The sequence below is a fragment of the Falco cherrug genome, chromosome 4, assembly GCF_023634085.1.
Source record: "Falco cherrug isolate bFalChe1 chromosome 4, bFalChe1.pri, whole genome shotgun sequence".
In the NCBI taxonomy this organism is placed as follows: domain Eukaryota; kingdom Metazoa; phylum Chordata; class Aves; order Falconiformes; family Falconidae; genus Falco; species Falco cherrug.
In genome coordinates this window covers 35,416,001-35,433,662 of record NC_073700.1, presented here as the reverse complement: position 1 = coordinate 35,433,662, position 17,662 = coordinate 35,416,001, and the positions used below count along the sequence as shown (strand labels likewise).

The following is a 17,662-nucleotide window of genomic DNA, read 5'->3' as shown; positions in this document are numbered from 1 at the left end:
AAATTTATTCCCAGCATATGAAAAATATGCATATGTAATGCTAAGGCATTTTTGTAAAAAAGTTCCCATTTCTTCTCCCAACTTTTAAGCATTTTTCCTGTTTAAAGAACAAGTGACTAACCAACCAATTACTTTTATTTGTTTATACTTTCTTTTAACAACATGGGAAGTGCACTAAGTTCCTTTAATAGGACTGACAAAGTAGAAATACTTCCAGATCAGCAGCTAAGGCTACCAGGTTTTTTCATTACTGAATGCTCATGTGACGGTTAATTGCAGTGGGTACCTGCTGCCATCCCAGCACTTGCAGGCTTCGCTGCTGCTGGCTTGGAGCGCAACCGGTGCTCTGCAGCCAGCATCTTTAAGGCTCGATCCAGCAGCAGCAGTGTTAGAAGTGAGTAAGTAACAGGCTAGAACATCTGTGCATGCTTTCAAACGTGTGTGGTTTCTAATGCATTTTAAGCAGAATGCAATCAGTAATACATCAGGATAAACGTCGGAGCATGTCTGATAACGGGTCTGTTCCCATTTCCAGTTCATACAGGTTAATTCACTGACTTTGTCTGCAAAGTAGCATAATATCTTGCCAAACTGCTCCATCCCAAAGCATGGCAAGCCCCCAGCCCCAGCCCCAGCAGGGACCCCCGGCCCCTGCGGTACTTACAAGCGTCCGATTAGGGGAGCAGAGAGTGAATTGGAGAGTCGGGAACCTGTACAGCCACCAGCCGGGACAGTCCAAGTCCTCTCCGCCTTTGCAGCCTCCCTATATAGAGGAGGAGAATCTTGTCAGTGGGGAGGGGCTCTGGAAACTGCGTCCTGCTGGAAAATCCTCTCGGTACCTGGGTTAAAAAAGACAGCCTGAACCAAGGACCTCATTCTGGCAGGGCCTAACCCTGGGCTGCTGCCCCTGCCCCCAGCCGCTTTTTAGGGAAGCAGGCTGGCTCTGGCTTTCAGAGAAGCATGAAAGGGGTGTCCCTAACCTAGAACGGGTGCCCCTAACTCACAACTTCAGAGATTTAGCTTTTTACTAGCCTGAAACTGTTTGGCTGAGCAAATGGACCTTTAACTCCTTCCTGCCTCGATAGCATCCTTGCTCCTTGTGGTCCCTTGCCTAGAAGGACCAAGGTTAGGTTGTGGTCCTGTGTGGCATGGAAAGCTTCCAACCCACCATCAGCGCGTTGTCTCAGAGCTAAGATAAGTCCCTGAATTCAGGGGTTGCTTGGGAGAGGAGGGTTATTCCTAACACAGTGGGGATGCGTGGGTGGAGGTTATTCTGTGTGTTTATGTGACATCTGGAGCCTGGGGCTGGTTTAAGCCTCCTCGGCCCCTGGGGACAAGAGGGTTGTTTCCCACCTCCCCAGCGAATTTGTCGAAGTTTGTTTTGCAATCAGGTGTGCAGTTCCTGAGAAAGAACTGTAAATACTTTTTCATATATAAGAAATACCTCCCTCGGTCCATAAAAGGAAGAAGAGAGGCGATAAATAGTTGAGGGGGAATGGTCCTGAGGATGCGGTGGAAAGAACAAGTGGCCAGGCACCGTGTGCTGCGGGGGGGAGGAGGACAGGGCATGGGAAGCCAGCTCTGCAGGGGTTAGGGAGAGATCTGGTCCTCGTCAACCCTTCCTCACCCCCCCAAACCTTCAGTACCCGGCTGTCCCTCCTCATTGCCCTGCTAGTAGCCAACAGCCTTGTGCAGTGGACCTGTGGATGGAGACATCCCAAAAAGGGAAAGCTAGGATCCTCGAGGAATTCCCATCAACGTGCCAAATACAAAATACCGAAACAACCCCCTCTCAGCAACAGACTAAATATGGTGTATACCCAAAGGATCAGAGCATAGTCCTGGGTGAAATAATTTCTCTTGACATCAGCAGCCCTATCTTCTCTGGAAAATACACCCTCCTGGGGAAAATGGATGAGGGTTACATTGGTCTTGGCATCTCAAAAGGATACCTATGGGGGGAGGCTGGGCTGAAAACCTCTGCTGTCGCTTAGTCGAAGTACCAGCACTTGCAGGTGGGATGGAGCTGTAGCCCCTTCTGCCAGCTCTGACCACGGGTGCAACAGTTGGCAAAGAGGAGAGAGGGGGAGAGCATTGCGGTTTCTTCCCTGCAACATTTCAGAAATATCTGGTACAGACTCAGGTTCAGCCCTTAGCTGGAGGAGACCAGATTTGCCCACAGAGTTACACGGTCCCAGTGGCTGCAGCCACTTCCATCGGAGGGTTGGTGTCCACTGAGGTGCAGGGCTGCTGCGCAGCCACGCAGAGCTCTCACAGGACCCGCAAGGCAGCAGCGGTGTCATATCAGCGTCGTGCATGTGTGACTGTGTGGGAGCAGAGCCAGGGGAAAGGATCATGAGGACGTAAATCCAAGAAACTTGCCCTTGTTATCAGAAAGTTGCTCACATGGTAGTTCACCCTACTTTTTTTTTTGTTGTGTTTTCTCAGTTGCAAACTTAGCTTCTAAATAGGAATATAATGAATATAAAATGATGAAGTGCAAAGGACATCCTCTGAAAAGCAGGATTGTTTTAACAGTCATCAAAGTTACCCTAAGAAGTTCCTTTCAAACCCATGCAGCTGTTTTACAAAACCAGATACGCTTTAATAGTAGCTTAAAAAGGAGTGGAAATTATTCCGGCTGGTCTGCAAAGTGCTGCATGTGCACATGCAGGCTTGCTGCCTGAGGAGCATGTTTAACAGAGGCAGTGGTGGAGAGTGATATATGATGTGATATTAAATGGAGCTGGAAAGCCTAAAAAGTATTCCCGCTGGGACTGAAACAGTTGCACTCTCAAGCTATGTGGGACAGGAACTGGTAAGTGTAAGCGTGGCTTCCAACCTTCACTTAGAAATTAACAGAAGAATATACTGATATAACAGCCTGGCTGGAGTTTCCTAAATGTTGTGATATTTTTTTAAGCCAAAAGTTGCCTCAAAATGAAAGCTGTAGATTCCCAGTGGACAGTGCCTTTGTGACAACAAAATAAGCTTTATTTAAAAGCCCCTAATTTGTTTATTTGTTTTAATAATTTTTCTAGAAAAAAAATAAAGTATTATGCAGCCTACCGTTAAATATCTCCTTGCTGAATTTGCACTGTAAATATTGTACTTGGAAAAAAGAAGGGGCCTTGAGGAGGAAAGGGACTTTCAGCTGCCACAGTGTAACCTGAATATGACAGAGGGGGAAAAAGAACATGGATGGTGATGCTAGTTTGTTAAATAACGTGTGTCAGGTTAGCAATTTTTTTTTTTGTTTAAAAATGTTTTTACGTAAGTTTACGAGCCACATTTATCTAAGCTGACATAGGTATTTGGAGCTAAGAAGCGTACAGGTGGGTTAACCTGTGTTGAGCTACGCTGTTGCAACAGGAGGGGCAGTCTGCACCCCAGCTAGAACAATTAATCATGAGAGCAGTCTGATGAGGTAAAATAGTCACCAAGCGCTTAATGTTAAGCACATGCTTTGTGCTTAATGCTGGCGACATGTCACGTGAAGTATGTGGAGCACACAGGTCAGTCCTGAATCAGACACCGGCTGCTACTGAAAGGGTGTCTTTGCAAGTGTGAACAAATATTTTGGGGTTTCTTTTCCTAAACGTTATCACACAATAATAATCACTCCTCCGGAAAACTGATCAACTGGCACCAAGATTTGGTTTGATACAAAGGGCGCTCAGGAAGGAAAGCGTAACCGACTCCTTGGGGCGTGTTGATAAAGCTTAGAAAAAAATTTCCCCTGTGCATGACAGAAACTAATACCTCTGAAACAGCAGCGATGCTGTGCAGTCTATAAATGTAGCGGCCTCTGATTCTACGGAAGAACAAAAATTTGGTTTTAAAGATTTTTTTTTTTATTTACAAAAAAACCACCAACCAACCAACCAAAACTTGTGGGTTAAGTTATTCCAAAGTTCTTTCCAGATCTGATATCCACACCAAACTTCACAGGCTCCTTGTCACCTTCACTTGTGATATCATGCTTAGACACTGAACAGCCTCTTTTAATCTAATTCCCTCCTTAACAGTCTGTTACAGTGTTCTATCTCCAATAAAATTCAGAAATGCATTTTGCTTAAGCTCCCAAACTTCTACATGCTTATACCTTTTTTTTTTTTTTTTTCTTAATTTTCTGATGTCAGTAGAAACAATAAGGGCAGTTAATGCAAGAATCACAGTCAGTAATTAAGCTAGATAGAGCTTCTTAAATGATTTGAGGAAATAACCTTTTGTGCATGCATACCTAGGTAGCCATTTCAACTAAAACCTGGACCTGTGACTCTAGGATTGTGAATTATTTTCATCTAAACACTGACCTGGCTTAGCTTAAACTTTTAAGGAATGATTTTTTTTGGCAAATGCAGCCATATTGTGCAATTCCTCTTCATCCATTAACAAGTAAGGCAGTCTGACGTTCATAGGACTCACTACAGGTCTGCATCTTGAAGGACTCTCTCACTTCATGTGCGGTCAATAAATGCTAGACCATTAATAATGTGATGGGACCAGTATATATTTCACAGCTTTGTTGTCCAAGTAAGTATCACTGGAAATACGCTTTAATTTGATTTTGCTTGTGCAATGATTATACTTTGAAACAATAAATTGTTCCAAAACCCCAAATCTGTACTGTGGGGGTATCAGAGAATTGGGCAAAATGCATGTTGCACCGAGAGCAAACACACCAGCTTCCACCCACCTGGCAATGGGCTGAAGCTGCAATCCTCCTCACCCCACCCACCACCACCCCCCCCAAAAAAAAAAAAAAAAGAGTCCCGAGATTCCCTCTGTCTTAAACAAATTTCTTCTCCGATTTCAGATACACACCTCTGCCTCCATGCCCAGTGAAGGACATCCTGGCAACAGCCTCTGCTTTCATGGCTGCGGAGACCATACAACAGCCTGCTGAGCTGCGTGCTTGGGAAAGGGCAAGTACCAAACATCCCTTTGCCTTCTTCAACCACAACAAAAATAGTATTTCATTTTTCCCACTAAAAATCCATTTCCCGGGGAGCTCCATGGCACCTGGGCAGCTTTTATGTGATCTAAGGTGGGAAGACAGAAAGCAGATGTGATGGCTTTGGTTATGCTGAAAGATTCAGTTAGCATAGGTTACAGCGTCTGTGTTTCCCAGAGCCTTTTTCCCTTGCCCTTGAAAAGAAAATTCAGGTTCCAAATATGCATAACAACTTGAGCCACTGGTTTATGGAGAAACAGGAGTCTAGCATTTAACCTCTGGAAAACCAAAGTTAAAAATTCAGGGATTTCTGTGGCCAGAGCAATCATACCTGCATTGTTCAGAAGTTTATTTTTGCAATTTTCCATAGAGGCACTTTCAGCTCAGTCCAAAATGAAGGTAATTTGCAAGTAACACCTTAGAAGACCATTTTTCTACTACAGTTTTAGGCAGAGAAATGAAGTGAGAGATCAGTGATTGTGAATATGTGCATTAATATGGCAGGACAGACCCTAGCACCGAGGCAGAATAAAAAACCCACGGTGGTTTTTACATGTATGGCTCTTCAGCCAAGTAGTTGCGCCCGATGGTGGCATTAGCACTGAGCAAACACTGAGGGCAGAGATAAATTCATGTGCTTGACCCAGTTGTCAATTATAATTGATGCCAAGCTACAGAAGACTTAAAGGATTTGACTGGGGTGTATTTGGAAACATGTACCTTCCCCTCCTGGAAACAGTCCTGAGATACTTAAGAAATCAGCACATGGGGAGCTGGCAGCGTTGCCAGTCACACGAAGGGGATGAGCTCACTGCTGGGGCTTCAAACAGATAAAATGAAACTTTTCCTTGCAACCCGTAACTGTCCTCTGCAATTTTGCATTAGAGTAGAGGCTAGGCTGCTGATCAAAATAATAAAAAAAGATACCTGTAATGCTAACTGGGTCAAATCAAGATAAAGGCAAAACTTCATAGTCTGTACAGCTCGGGATCCTTTCATGTATATTCACAAGCTCCATGTTCTCTTCTTCTTTTGTTTTCCCCCCCACTTACTGTACCACTTATCTAACAATTAAGATTTTAAAGAACACAACCCTAAAAATGTATTTATACGATTTGAGTACCACTGGAAATGTTTGCATTTATGTTTTGTTAAAATGAGTAAAGAAAAATAGCTAACCTGTTATTTTTGATGTACCCCTGTAAGTTTGGCTTTTAAAATAAAATACCACTTCAAAACATGTAAATACCTCAGCTAAAAACAGTTCTGGGAATCAGTAGTCTATTAGCAACTTTATTTTTAGCTTTGCCTGACTTTTGAGTTTCATGTAATTTGGGAAAAAAAAAAGAAGTTCCTCCCCCTCTCATATACTCAGTGTTACACCGTACAATTTATAGCAACTCCAGATGGAAAAGACTTACCCTCATTTGTTTGCTGGCATGAAGATAAATATAGTCCTTGTTTCCGGAGAATTAAAAACAACTATTCCTCTAAAGCACTTTAATTGTCTATTCAGATTTTATTTTCCCATACTTATCTGCAAGTAGCAGCTTCTTCTTTTTAAAGAATGATTAAAATGTTTAGTTTTAATGCTTTCAAAATACCACACAGAACAAAACTGGGAAGTTTTATTCAGAAACAGACAACACACAAAGACTAACATAATAAGGAAAGTGCAGAAATTACATTATCTTATTAATTTTTATAAAGTAAAACCAATATTTTTAGGTCCCATTCTAGACACAGGCTTCACCAATCTGTCTGCCTATACAGTTTTCCTTTGATTAGCGCTGGAGGAAGAGAGCCTTTGCTACCATTTTTTTTCATTGACAGTAAGTATGACCCTGTCACCCTGTCTCATGGGTAGACCTAACATGCTGAAATGGTCCCACTGGACATATCAGGGAAGTTTATGCAAAGAAGAATTTCTTAAATTAACTCTTACAGAACTTCACATGAGAAATTAACATATAAAAGATATTATCTGTTAGTATTTTGTAAAACAAGGGGCTCTTCGATGCTAATGCCAGCCATCCTTCCAGGTTCTGGAATTCTATCTGAAAATGAAACACAGACATAAATACTTTCAGGCATGCGGAGATGCAAAGTTATAACTCTTATTTTCTACTATTATCAACTTTGATAAAGAGTAACATCATAGGAAACTTGGGCAATTTTACGAACAAATTTTTCCATGCAACTGTATGAGGCAAGAGCTTTACATCACTGAAGACTGCATTTCAGACAGCTTCCACCTTGGCTATAGTGAATGAACTAACAGAAACACCAGATTCCATGTGTCTTATCAGGATCCCCAGTCTGTTGGCATATTCATTCAACTAAATAAGCAAGATAATTTCTAATATGAAAAGTTAGATGTTAAACATGAGACTTTGAGGGCTGAATTAATGGACAGACTTGATTACCAGAATATGCACCCTAATTAAAACAGCTAGAGAATTAGTATTTTAAACCCACTGCCTTTTGGTCTCCACTGACATATTCCATATATACATGCAGGCAGTAATTCCAGGCTACTGTTACTTAGAAGTTAAAAGCCTTAAAGCTGTTATGTTTTTGTTTAGGTCAAAAAGCAATGTGCTGTCATGTCTTATGATTAATCCTGAGTTTTGTAATGAACTCTAAACAATTAAATCCCATGTGAAATTATACTGGAGCCAACAGGGCAAGGTGACCCTGCACAGAACCGATTTCAGAGCTGACGTACAAAGTTATACTTTAAAAACAATTCTTCCATACACTGAGTTTGTTTTTAAAAATTGAGACATTTCTGATAGGAATAATTATTTTCTAACAAAGAGATAATTTATCAGTTTTGGTATTGAAAATTTATTTCTTCAGCCCCCTCTTCTGGCAGAAGGGAAACAACATTGCCTCAATGAATTAGCTGTTAAGAAAAGGTGTTTAGTACTTCTCTCGCACTTTTTAGATGTCAGTAGTATCTCAGGCCTCGTATTTTTCCAAATTTTGGATACAAAATAAATAGTTGAGAGTACTAACACAAGAGTCCTAAATTCTCACAGTAGAAAGTGAAATAATACACTAAGTAGACACATTGAAGGAAAAAACTGGACGCTTTCATTCTGTAGCTTAGGCCGTATTAATTGTAAATCAAAAAGCAGACCAGAAAGGGAAATTAAGATTTAGCAGTGTTCTGCTACAGAGCAATGAATCAGAGCTAAAGCTTCTGCAGTCAATGGGATGTGAATTATGCCCTCAGAAAAGATTTATGCCCATATACAGACCTGACAGCTAAAGAGTTAAGAACTTTCTATGGAAATTAGAACAGATGAGAAACAGGGAGATACGCCCACTATTTTTCACTGAGAATTCAGGTTAAATTCTTGTATTAAATTGCCAATGTAATAAGAGTGTCTTTAGCTGACCCATTCCAGATTTGTAATGGCCTAAGGGAGTACAATTTGGCCAGTTTAACTTTTAGGGAACTGGTAAAGCAATTTGGTGGACGAACTTTCTGATACTGAGAGTTGGGATATTAATATTTTCTGCTCTTTACCAGCAACTGGAGAGCAGTAAGCCTGTTTCTAAAACTATAAATTGCATAACAGATACTCTACAATCTGCAAACTGGAATAGCAAAATTGTCCAATTTAAATGAGTTTTCTGGTTGTAACAGTCCAAAAGTCTTAATAGAATAAAGCCAAGCAATTTGTTTTTTCCCCTTGCGCCTAGTAACTAACAAGTAGCTACAGCTACCACAGGATAACAGGAGCATCACAGTGCCTTGCAGTGTTGAAAAATTATAAAAATTTGGCTGTCTGGATTATTTTAAAATGTCTGCTTTATAAATAAAATACATTCTTGTATAAGAGAGAAGGTTCTACTGCTGACACATTTCAAGACCAGTCAAGCACTTCTGAGGGCAGTCGGATTTGTATGCCATATATGCTGTTGCATCAGCATACCGGCAGAGAGAAGCAGGCCTAAGTGTTGGTGTAAGTTGGTCACTTACTTAACGAAAGGCACATACACAGGTAGTGTTAGAAATCATGGGTGGGTCTTTCTTGAGTTGGGTATAGCAGGACCTTTCCTAAACAAACACATGAGCAATAGGTACGGTCAGGTCACACAGCTTAACGGGATTTTTGAGGTATACACACTGCTCCGCTGAAGAATTTTTCTTACAAAGGTGTCAGTTCAAAGTATTCCTTGCACAGAGGAGGTACACTGTGTCCATCTGCATGTTTATGCTGTTGTAGGCATATGTACCGTATAGAAAATCTAGTCACAAATAAAACTAATGAAATGACACCACACCCACCTTTTTGATTTCTCTCCGTAGGTGGTTTGCCAAGGTTCTGCTTTGGATAATTCCGCAAAGACACTTTTGGAAGGGTATTCTGGGTACTTTCTTCTTTACCACCATGTAAGAAATGAGAGAGAATTCCATACAAGAGAGGTCTGCTTAAGAAAGAAATGAGAAGAACAACCTAAGTCCATAAAATATTGAGCATTAGAAAAACACCCTTTCCTCAGAACTTCTGAGATCTTAATGTTTACTTCTAGAGTATGTACAGATGTCTTTAATTATTTAAAATATTATGATTCTTGGCATAATACAGATCTCATTATTAAATACATTGATGATATATATCATTATATAAATAATCACAGACCTAAGCCCACCCTGAACACCAATACTCTCTTAAAAAGCTCGCACTAGGAGACACTCAACTAAGCTCCAGATCCCCTGTAGGTGAAGAACTGGAACATGCTTAGCACATGAACATAGATCCACATTCCCACTCACACAGTACAAAGGATCAGACATTGGCAGGCTATAGCCCAGTCCATCACTGCACATCCCAAACTTGATTCTTCCTAAGCACTTGATGGATTCTGACAGTACAAGCTACAAAGAATGCCAAACATGTTTAAACCTGCTTCAGTACCCTAACCCATTAATGCAGTTGTGACAGTGTATTGTGAACTTTTATCTAATCTCAGAGTACAATAACCTCGCTCTTGCTCTACAAAGCCACTCACTGATAGGCAAACAGCGTATCTGTTTTCTACTTCTGACTGCAGGGAAGACTGTACTGGTAAGAAATTTGTGTTTCACTGTGCAAATACGCTGTCTGGAGAATGCTGCAGAGTTGGCAGAATGAAATGTTAGTTTGGAGTACGTTTGAAAATGGCCCCGTGTTTGACATTGTGAATCTGAATCCAGCACGTTAGAGCAGGCACGTGATCTATTCACATTTCAACTCACGAGAACATTTCTACGTGATTAATAATAACACCGAAGAGAAAAATACATGCAGAACAGAATATATTGTGCATTCCAAAATCACTCCTTACACTGATTTTGCATTTGTGTCTTCGACTATATTCAGCTCTTTAGCAAGAAACTGTCTATCCAAGGGCACTTCAGGCTGGCCGGATTCTGGAAAAGAGATTTTCCCAAAATTCTTAACACTGGTAAGAAAAACATCACCAATTAACAGCAGACTTCAAAAGACATGAGAGTACACACCTCCCTTGTAGACTACTCATATCTAGCAGCATGTTGTAATTCCAGGGAACTCACTTAAAACATTAGCGCTTCATACTCATGTAATTTAAAATAGCATATTACAATTTTTATCTTCACTTTAAAGGAATCTAAGAAAAACATTAAAGAAGTCTTGCATTACAAAGATACACCAATCAGGCAACTCTTTTTCTCTAAAGAAGTACTGTTATCAAGCAGATTCCATACATTAACTACTATATACACTGTCTCCATTCCCTCTTCTCAAGGGGGAGTAAAATACTCAAATTAAATAGCAAATGTATTACTGTATCTAAGTACAACTACAGAACAGCAGATTACATATAAATTACAGCTACTCTCTCACATATTGGTATTTTAGCACAGCCAGTAACAGTAATGCTTAAATGCAGTTGTTAAAAAATATGGATCTTATTCATATTCCTTTTTCTGTTATTTAAGCTGAGGAGATCTAACCTCGTTTCTGACACAGTATATATGTATGAATTGCAAGAACTGCTAGAATTCAGACTATTAACTACTTTATGTACATATAACTTTAAAATTACTCATTCCTCAAAGAAATTTTGTTCCTTTGTAGTCTTTCTGGTTGTTTTATTTTACCCAAATGCCAATGAGATAAAAAATGTAATATATGCTTTACAAATATTGTTAGTAATTTTCCAAACAAAAGCAGACATTTCAAGATAGATATTTTGACTTTGCAGGCTGCTAGGAAGTTTTCTTGCTCTTTCATCAGCTACTCTATCAAAGCATTCAACTCAAGTATAAGGAACAAAGAGTAAGTTTTCTTGAAAACTAATGGTACGATTTGACTTAATACTGCAAGTAAAGCTGTGGAGAGAGCATTCTTATGTTATTTCCAAGGGAAGACAAGATTGTGCAGCTTGGTCCTGCTTATTAATTTCATAGTATCAGTGGAATTACTCAACCAAACAGTAACTGTCTATTAATACAGTGATGGCAACAAAAAATCAGCGCCAGTACCTGCAGTTAAAACAGATGCTGCATATTTGTACTTGTTATATTCCAGGTATTCACGAATTAATTCATTGATTAAGAAATTTTCACGGGACAGTGGTGGCCGTGGTTCACTTTGGTCATCCAGTGCATTAAAAACTTCAGCTCTGATCCTTGCTTTTATTTGTCCAAGAGCACCTCTTTTTTCCAGTGTGTCCTTTAAAACTATTACCATAAAAAGATCTGTTAATATAAAGCCAAACACCTCCAAGCAGCAGTTATCATCCACAATATAAACATAATTTCGGCATATTCACAGGGAAATAAAGATAAGATATTCACACCTGCATGCGTGCCAGTGGGTAACAACAGCAGGAACATTACGGATAAAAGTTAAGCCTTCAAAGAAATCAGAACAGTATTTCTTTGGTAGTAAACACCCGTTCTAGCAGTTTCAGAGTTAAGATGCTACTGGACCAAGATATTTTATAGGAGTGAAAACGAGAGCAAAATAAATGCCAAGGGCAGCGAGCTCGTGTGGGGGCTTGGCAGTGTGAGGGCCAGGAGCGCCGGGCCCTAGGGTACCTAAGCGGAGCCCGGGTGTTGAACTAAAGGCCAGCTGCCCACCCTCTCGGCGGTACGAAATGCTCCCCCCCACCCCTCCGCCCTCACAACCTGCTTTCAGCTCCGCCACCGTCGCCATCGCCCCGCGGCCGCGCCGAGGACCCGGATGTGGCAGCCCGGCGGCGGGCACTGCGCATGCGCCGCGCTGGGAGTGGGGGGAGCGGGCGGCCGCCGGCCCCGCCTCGCGGCGCGCATCAGCCAATCGGAGAGCGCCGGCGGGGCGGGGCGTGCGGTTCGAGCGGGGACGGCGCGCTGCCCGCGGCTGCCTGAGGCGGAGGCGGGCTGCCTGAGGCGGCGGGCGGGCACCGGGCCTGTTCCGCGCGGCGAGCCGCCCCCTGGCCTGGGGGGGATTCCCTGTGCTGCCAGGGGATGATAATGATAAAAAAAAAAAGATAAAATAACGAGCGTTGCCTGGGTGGTGTGCATGGAGGTGCCGCTCGGCACCCTGCCAGCGCCTGCCCGTGGTTCGGCCCTGTCAGGTGGGGCGGGGGCACCGGGCTGCCGTCAGGGTTGCTGTGCTGTCTTCTCTCCAATTTCAAAGCTTGTCAGTGTGATTTATTGGGGGGGGGGGGGGGGGGGGAACATGGAAAATAAGCCCGTTGCTCCCTGATGTGTAGCAAAGTTTTGTACTGAATCCCTGAAAGACAAACTAATTAAAAGGACTCGCCAAAAATAAGCTTTTAATTAAAAGGCCTTGCCAAAAGGTAACTGTATGGTGGGTGTTTAGGAGCCTGAGGAGCCCTGCTGCGGCTGGAGGCCTGCGTGTGTGCTTCGTGTGGCCGGGATGAGTCAACAGTGTTTACTTGTGGATGGATTGAGTATTTTCCAAAGGAAATGCACCCAGTGTGGAAGAACAAACTGCATTAGTCATGGCTTAGATGGAGCAGCCTGTTTGGGCTTGAAGGAAGATGTGAGTTGTCCTTAGCAAACTGTTTAGGGCCTTGAAGTGTGGTGTGAGGGGTTTTGTTGGATTTTTTTTTTGTTTGGTTGGGTTTTTTTTACATTTTCTCTCAAAGCAAATATTTATATTATGAGCTTCCAAAGAGTCTCTGTCAGGGGACAGCAAATAATATGCAGGAGAAAAGCAGTTCTTTAGAAGTAATGGTGAAGTTAATCCATTCCTTTAACATAGCAGTAACTTCCCATGAGTCAGCAGCAGAAAGTGCCTCATTCTGTCCCAAGTCTGCTGCCGGGATCTCCAGTGCAACTCTGGTGATGAGCAAACTTTAACATGCGTGGTGTTTTCACAGTCAAAACATTTTGCTCTGCGTCCTTCCAAATTTCTCCATGCTGTTCTGGGTCAGTGTTCTATTACGCCTCATTTCCAGTTGATAAGTTGTTACCATTTCCCCCCCTGTGTTTCCTATCCAGCTTTCATTTGTATCCTACAAAGCAAAGTTTGGAGATCAAAATAGAATTTTAAGGTTTTGGGTTTTCCCCCTGATTGCAAGGAAATGCCTTTCTAAGTAAGATTGCAGTTTTATTGTATGTATTAAACTGTGTTTTAAAAGATGCTGTTATAACAATGGTTTGTGAAATCTAGATTCAGTGACTTTCTGGTACTCTGATGAGATCTTGGTTCTGTATCTCTTTGGAGGTTTGGGCTTATGTCAGTTCTATTTTTTTTCCTCCACAACAAATAATTTGAGTCTGTTGCATTTTGCTTCTGAACTCCTCAGCTTCCCTTCATATTAATTATTTACTCTGTATTTTGACTGCACTTTGGTTTACTTCTTTGTTGGTGTTGGTGTTGCTTAGAGTTTCTAAGGGAAGGAGATGGAATTGATTGGAACGGTACTAATTAGAGGTGCAGATCCAAGTATCTTTACTTGATGAGAAACATCATTAATATGGTGCATGACCATTGATATAGGGGCAGTTTGAGGCTGAAAAATATTATTACACTGACGTAATTGGAAAGTCTGAATCCTGAAAGTGTAACTTAAGTTTTGTTAGTCTTTTAGCATGCAATAGTATCTGGAGAAAAACATGTGTGGGTAAAAATTTTTCTTGACCCTCCTTCCTTCATGCTTATTTACCATCTTGTTTGGAACAATCCCTGCATATGATCTCTATATCCTAAACAATTTTCTGATGTATCATTTCAACTATAATTTTATATTCTGTTTTTGGACACAGAGTAGGTGTAAAGGTATAAGTTCTTAGAGGCTTTATTTTTTCTGGTTTACTAGTTTATTAATAGTGCTATTAAAAAAGCTAAGTTCTTAACTATGGGATAGTTTATATTATATGTTGCACAAAGTAGTGTATTCATTACAGCTGAGGGGTGGTAGGATAACAGATGCTGGAAACTGTGATGTAACTTTTTCAACAGGAGACATAGTGAGCACTGAGATATCAAAAAAACATTCCACTAAGGTATTTAATATGATTTTAAGATAAATGTAGAGTGTGCACAAAACAGGACAGAAATATGAATAAAAGTTTTTTTTAATTGAGGTGCTTTACCTAACTTGTGTGATTAAAGCTTTCAGATGTTACTGTAGGGTAGTATGTAACCACCCCGCTCTTTCCTGCAGCATATGATGCCCTTCCTACATAGGCGCCATCTGTCCTCCAGCTGGCCTGTGCTAGTAGGTTAGGTAAGTCAGCTGCGCGTCGATGCTGTCCCTGGGTTTAACCAATGCATTTTAAATAGGACGTGAAGAGCGTGGCAAGGCACGACCATGTGCAACCACAGGGGCTGCAGTTATTGCAACTTGTACCTGTTTCTGTGAGGACTTGGTTGCGGATGAAGCTGTTTTGGCTCAGCTCATGCTAGCCAACTTGAACTAGTTCAGGGCTTTGAAACCAGTTTAACTGGCAGTTCACGTTGCAAAGCCGAGTGTTCAAGCGTGAGCCCAGGCTTTTCCTGTGGCCTTCCCGGAGCAGGGTGCCGTGGCTCTGTCCCGCGGGGCCCGGGTGCCGGCAGGGTACCGCGGTGCCTCTCCACGGGGGATGCGTGGGGTACCTGTCCCCAGGGGCTAGAGCAGCGCCGCGGGGAGGGGGATGCCGTGGCGCCTGCCGGGCAGGTGCGGTCCGCGGCCGGCGAGGGGCAGCTGATGGGCGGGGGGGCGAGGCGGCGGAGCGCTGGGCGGGCGAGGCTCCCGCCGTGGTCACGCTACCGGGGACGCGCTGGGCTCCGGCCGGGATCGCAGCCTACCGGGCACCTCCCCCGGCGGCTGCGCGGGGGCGACGGGCAGCCACACGGCCGGCGAGGCGGCGCGGGGTACGCAGCGCCTCCCTGCCCCCCCCCCCCCCGAGGCGGGGCCGCGCAGCGCGGGCGGCGGCGCCGCCGGGGCTCGGCATCCCCGTGACCACGGAGCCAATCAGGGCGCGGCGCTCGCGCTGCCGGCACGTCCCCGCCCGCCACCGCCCGGGCACGGAGAGGTGCGGAGGGGAAGCGCAGCGCTGCCGCGGAGCCTGCGGCCGCCTCGCCGCGCCCCATGGGGATCGAGAGCTTCTGCAGCGCGGACACCTACGAGCCCTTCTGGGTGAGCGGCGGGATGGGGCGGCGGGGGCCCGGCGCGGCGGTGGCGCGGAGGGATGGCGGGCAGCCGGGTGGGACGCGGATGGTGGCGGGCTGCCGGCCCAGGCGGAGCCGCAGGGGGCCGTGCCAGGCGGCGGGGGAGCGGCAGCCACCCGTGCCGACGCTCACCTTGAGCGGAGCGGCGCGCCCCGGCCGTGCCGGCAGCCCCGGTGGCCGCGGGCGGGAGCGGCGGCGCGAAGCGGCCGCGGGCCGGGTGGGGGGCCGGGGCTCGCTGGTCTCCGGCTGGGCGCCGTGGCCCCCGCGGGCGAGTGGCGGAGCGGGAGCCGGCGCCCCTCGTGTGCGGGGTTTCCGGCAGGGAAATGCTGGGGGAGAGGGGACGGACTGGTGAGGGCTTGCCCGGGGGCTGGAAGCCAGCTCCGCGGTGACCGGAGCAGCCTCTGCCGACCGCGTTTGGCGGCTGTCTGCGTTCCTCGGGGCTGTGTGGGTAATTACAGTAACGGTGACCGGCTGCTGCCGTCGCACCGAAGGGTGGTGTGCAGTCCTGTGAAGGAGGCCAAAGATACGGTCTGTGCAGGCCCGCGTTTGCATGGCAATATTTTCTCCTTTCTTTAATAAAAGAACGGTGAGCGCAGCCTACTCTGGGTGAAGTCAAAACCAGTTACGCAAAAGTGAGTAATGTGGAAACGGGGCAGCGTGGGTCTTGCTCAGCTGAGACTCAGAGTTCCTCTGTAGAGCACACAGCTGCTGGCAGCAGTGAGAGCCGGGCCCTGCCAGGGCAGGACGGTATTGAAAATCCTTCCAAGGAGGAAACAGGTTGCATGGAGAAGGAGGTTGTGTGGAGAGAGGGAGGAGAGAGACCTGGGAGTTCAAAAAGAAAAAAAAGGGGTGAGAGCCACTGAAGGCATTGTAGGAGGTAAGAGGAAAACATGCATTTTCTGAGACTGTTCAAAGAAACGCTGGCATGTGCATCTGATAGTCAAATAGTATCGAGCTAATGAGCCGCCTTACTAGTAAAAAAAAAATAAATTAATGTCTCAACAAATGCATTGTATTTGTTTCAAGAACCATTAAGATCTTACTCAGAAGATACTTTAAAAATCATTATAACTTTAAGATATTTAGCTTTCCAACTGATTAAAAGTGACTCTGTTAAACTACTTTTGTATTGCTTATGTTCCTATCTTCCTTCAGCTCAGGTTTCTTAGAAATGGCTCAATTATGAGTTGTTATCAAACTTATTTTTTCCCTATCCTGGAATGAGACATTTTATTTGAAGAGCTTCAGAGAATACATGCTTCAGAATTCAGTTTGTGGAAAAACTGACTTGAGAGAGTAGTAGTTTTGTGAAAAAGAGCTGCCAGTTCTTTGAACTGTGGACTCGAAACATAAGATAGAAGCAAGAACAACACTTAGGATGTTGGAAACTACTAGTTATTTAGGGTTTCTGATGACAGATTCTTTTATTATAAACCTGCTTACAATTCCTTTATATACTACAGCCATTTCTGATATTTGTGGTGTGTCATAACTAACTCATACATTTTTTTTCACTTGTTGCATTGGTTCATAAGAATATAGATGGTTTTGTGATTTGTCATCCTTCTCTAAATCACGTGTGGTCTGCCTTTCATTTTTTCCAGCTAAAGATCCTGTGGGTGTGGTTGTTTGATTTCTGGAGGCTTCTAATCCTGCAAAATAACAATTGTGCATTCCGGTTGGTCTAAGATGTGTCTGGAAAAATACTCCTTGCTCAACTTGTCCTCGTAAACAAGTATCCACTTTGTTGTTGCGTTGTTCATAGTAGCGGGGAGGGTAGCAGTGCTAGTTGTGGTGCTGCTTATAGGTACTCTGGCTGCTTCGTTTTCTGGTATTTCCATTGCTGATACTGTCTGAAGCTGAGGTTGTAATGGATTTTCAGAAAATACCTACGTATATGCAGTGTTTCACTGGGCTTCTAGATATCGCCTGTTTGCTGTCCTTCCTGTCTTGTGGACTGCACTCTTCTGCTTTTCAGAGCTGGGTGATGGGTAGATACCTGGTAGCATGTGTTACTGCTTTCTTGTGGTGAACTATGTGGTGGCATCAGCTGTTTTGC

General features: G+C 44.0%; 3 protein-coding genes across 12 annotated transcripts in view; 1 reads left to right on the top strand and 2 right to left on the bottom strand.

Annotated features, from left to right (window-relative positions):
• The window catches only part of MYH11 (myosin heavy chain 11), a 61,705-nt gene extending 60,942 nt beyond the window's left edge, over positions 1–763 (bottom strand). For all 4 annotated transcript variants that reach the window (XM_027810143.2, XM_027810144.2, XM_005442478.4 and 1 more), the window contains exon 1: positions 665–763. The gene's annotated coding sequence lies outside the window, so the exon portion shown is untranslated. The remainder of the gene's footprint in view (positions 1–664) is intronic.
• A 5,693-nt stretch (positions 764–6,456) lies between these two features.
• CEP20 (centrosomal protein 20) lies at positions 6,457–12,207 on the bottom strand. 5 transcript variants are annotated; one of them, XM_014282635.2, is made up of 5 exons: positions 12,129–12,207; positions 11,481–11,678; positions 10,301–10,385; positions 9,261–9,403; positions 6,457–7,014 (listed from the first exon to the last, which is right to left on the bottom strand). In XM_014282635.2, the coding sequence occupies exons 1-5, from the start codon at positions 12,154–12,156 to the stop codon at positions 6,938–6,940; spliced, it is 531 nt and encodes a 176-aa protein (XP_014138110.1). In that variant the 5' UTR covers positions 12,157–12,207; the 3' UTR covers positions 6,457–6,937. The 5 variants fall into 5 exon arrangements, with proteins under 5 accessions (XP_014138110.1, XP_005442585.1, XP_027665948.1 ...); XM_005442528.3 differs by having other exon boundaries at positions 9,261–9,400; XM_027810147.2 differs by lacking the exon at positions 11,481–11,678 and having other exon boundaries at positions 12,129–12,188.
• A 2,455-nt stretch (positions 12,208–14,662) lies between these two features.
• The window catches only part of LOC102059643 (multidrug resistance-associated protein 1), a 57,512-nt gene continuing 54,512 nt past the window's right edge, over positions 14,663–17,662 (top strand). For 2 of the 3 annotated variants that reach the window (XM_055710015.1, XM_055710013.1), the window contains exon 1: positions 15,414–15,571. In XM_055710015.1, coding sequence (XP_055565990.1) covers positions 15,524–15,571 — 48 coding nt within the window. In that variant the 5' untranslated portion in view covers positions 15,414–15,523. Of the gene's footprint in view, positions 14,681–15,413; positions 15,572–17,662 lie in introns of those variants that run through there. The other variant, XM_055710016.1, reaches the window with a different exon arrangement.

Excerpts from the sequence above, each read along its gene's own strand:
- CEP20 (XM_014282635.2), bottom strand. The coding sequence starts at position 12,156 with ATGGCGACGGTGGCGGAGCTGAAAGCAG. Across the intron at positions 10,386-11,480 it reads AGCATCTGTTTTAACTGCAG|AATCCGGCCAGCCTGAAGTG; the intron begins GTACTGGCGCTG and ends TCTCTTTTCCAG. Across the intron at positions 7,015-9,260 it reads TACGGAGAGAAATCAAAAAG|ATAGAATTCCAGAACCTGGA; the intron begins GTGGGTGTGGTG and ends TTTCATTTTCAG.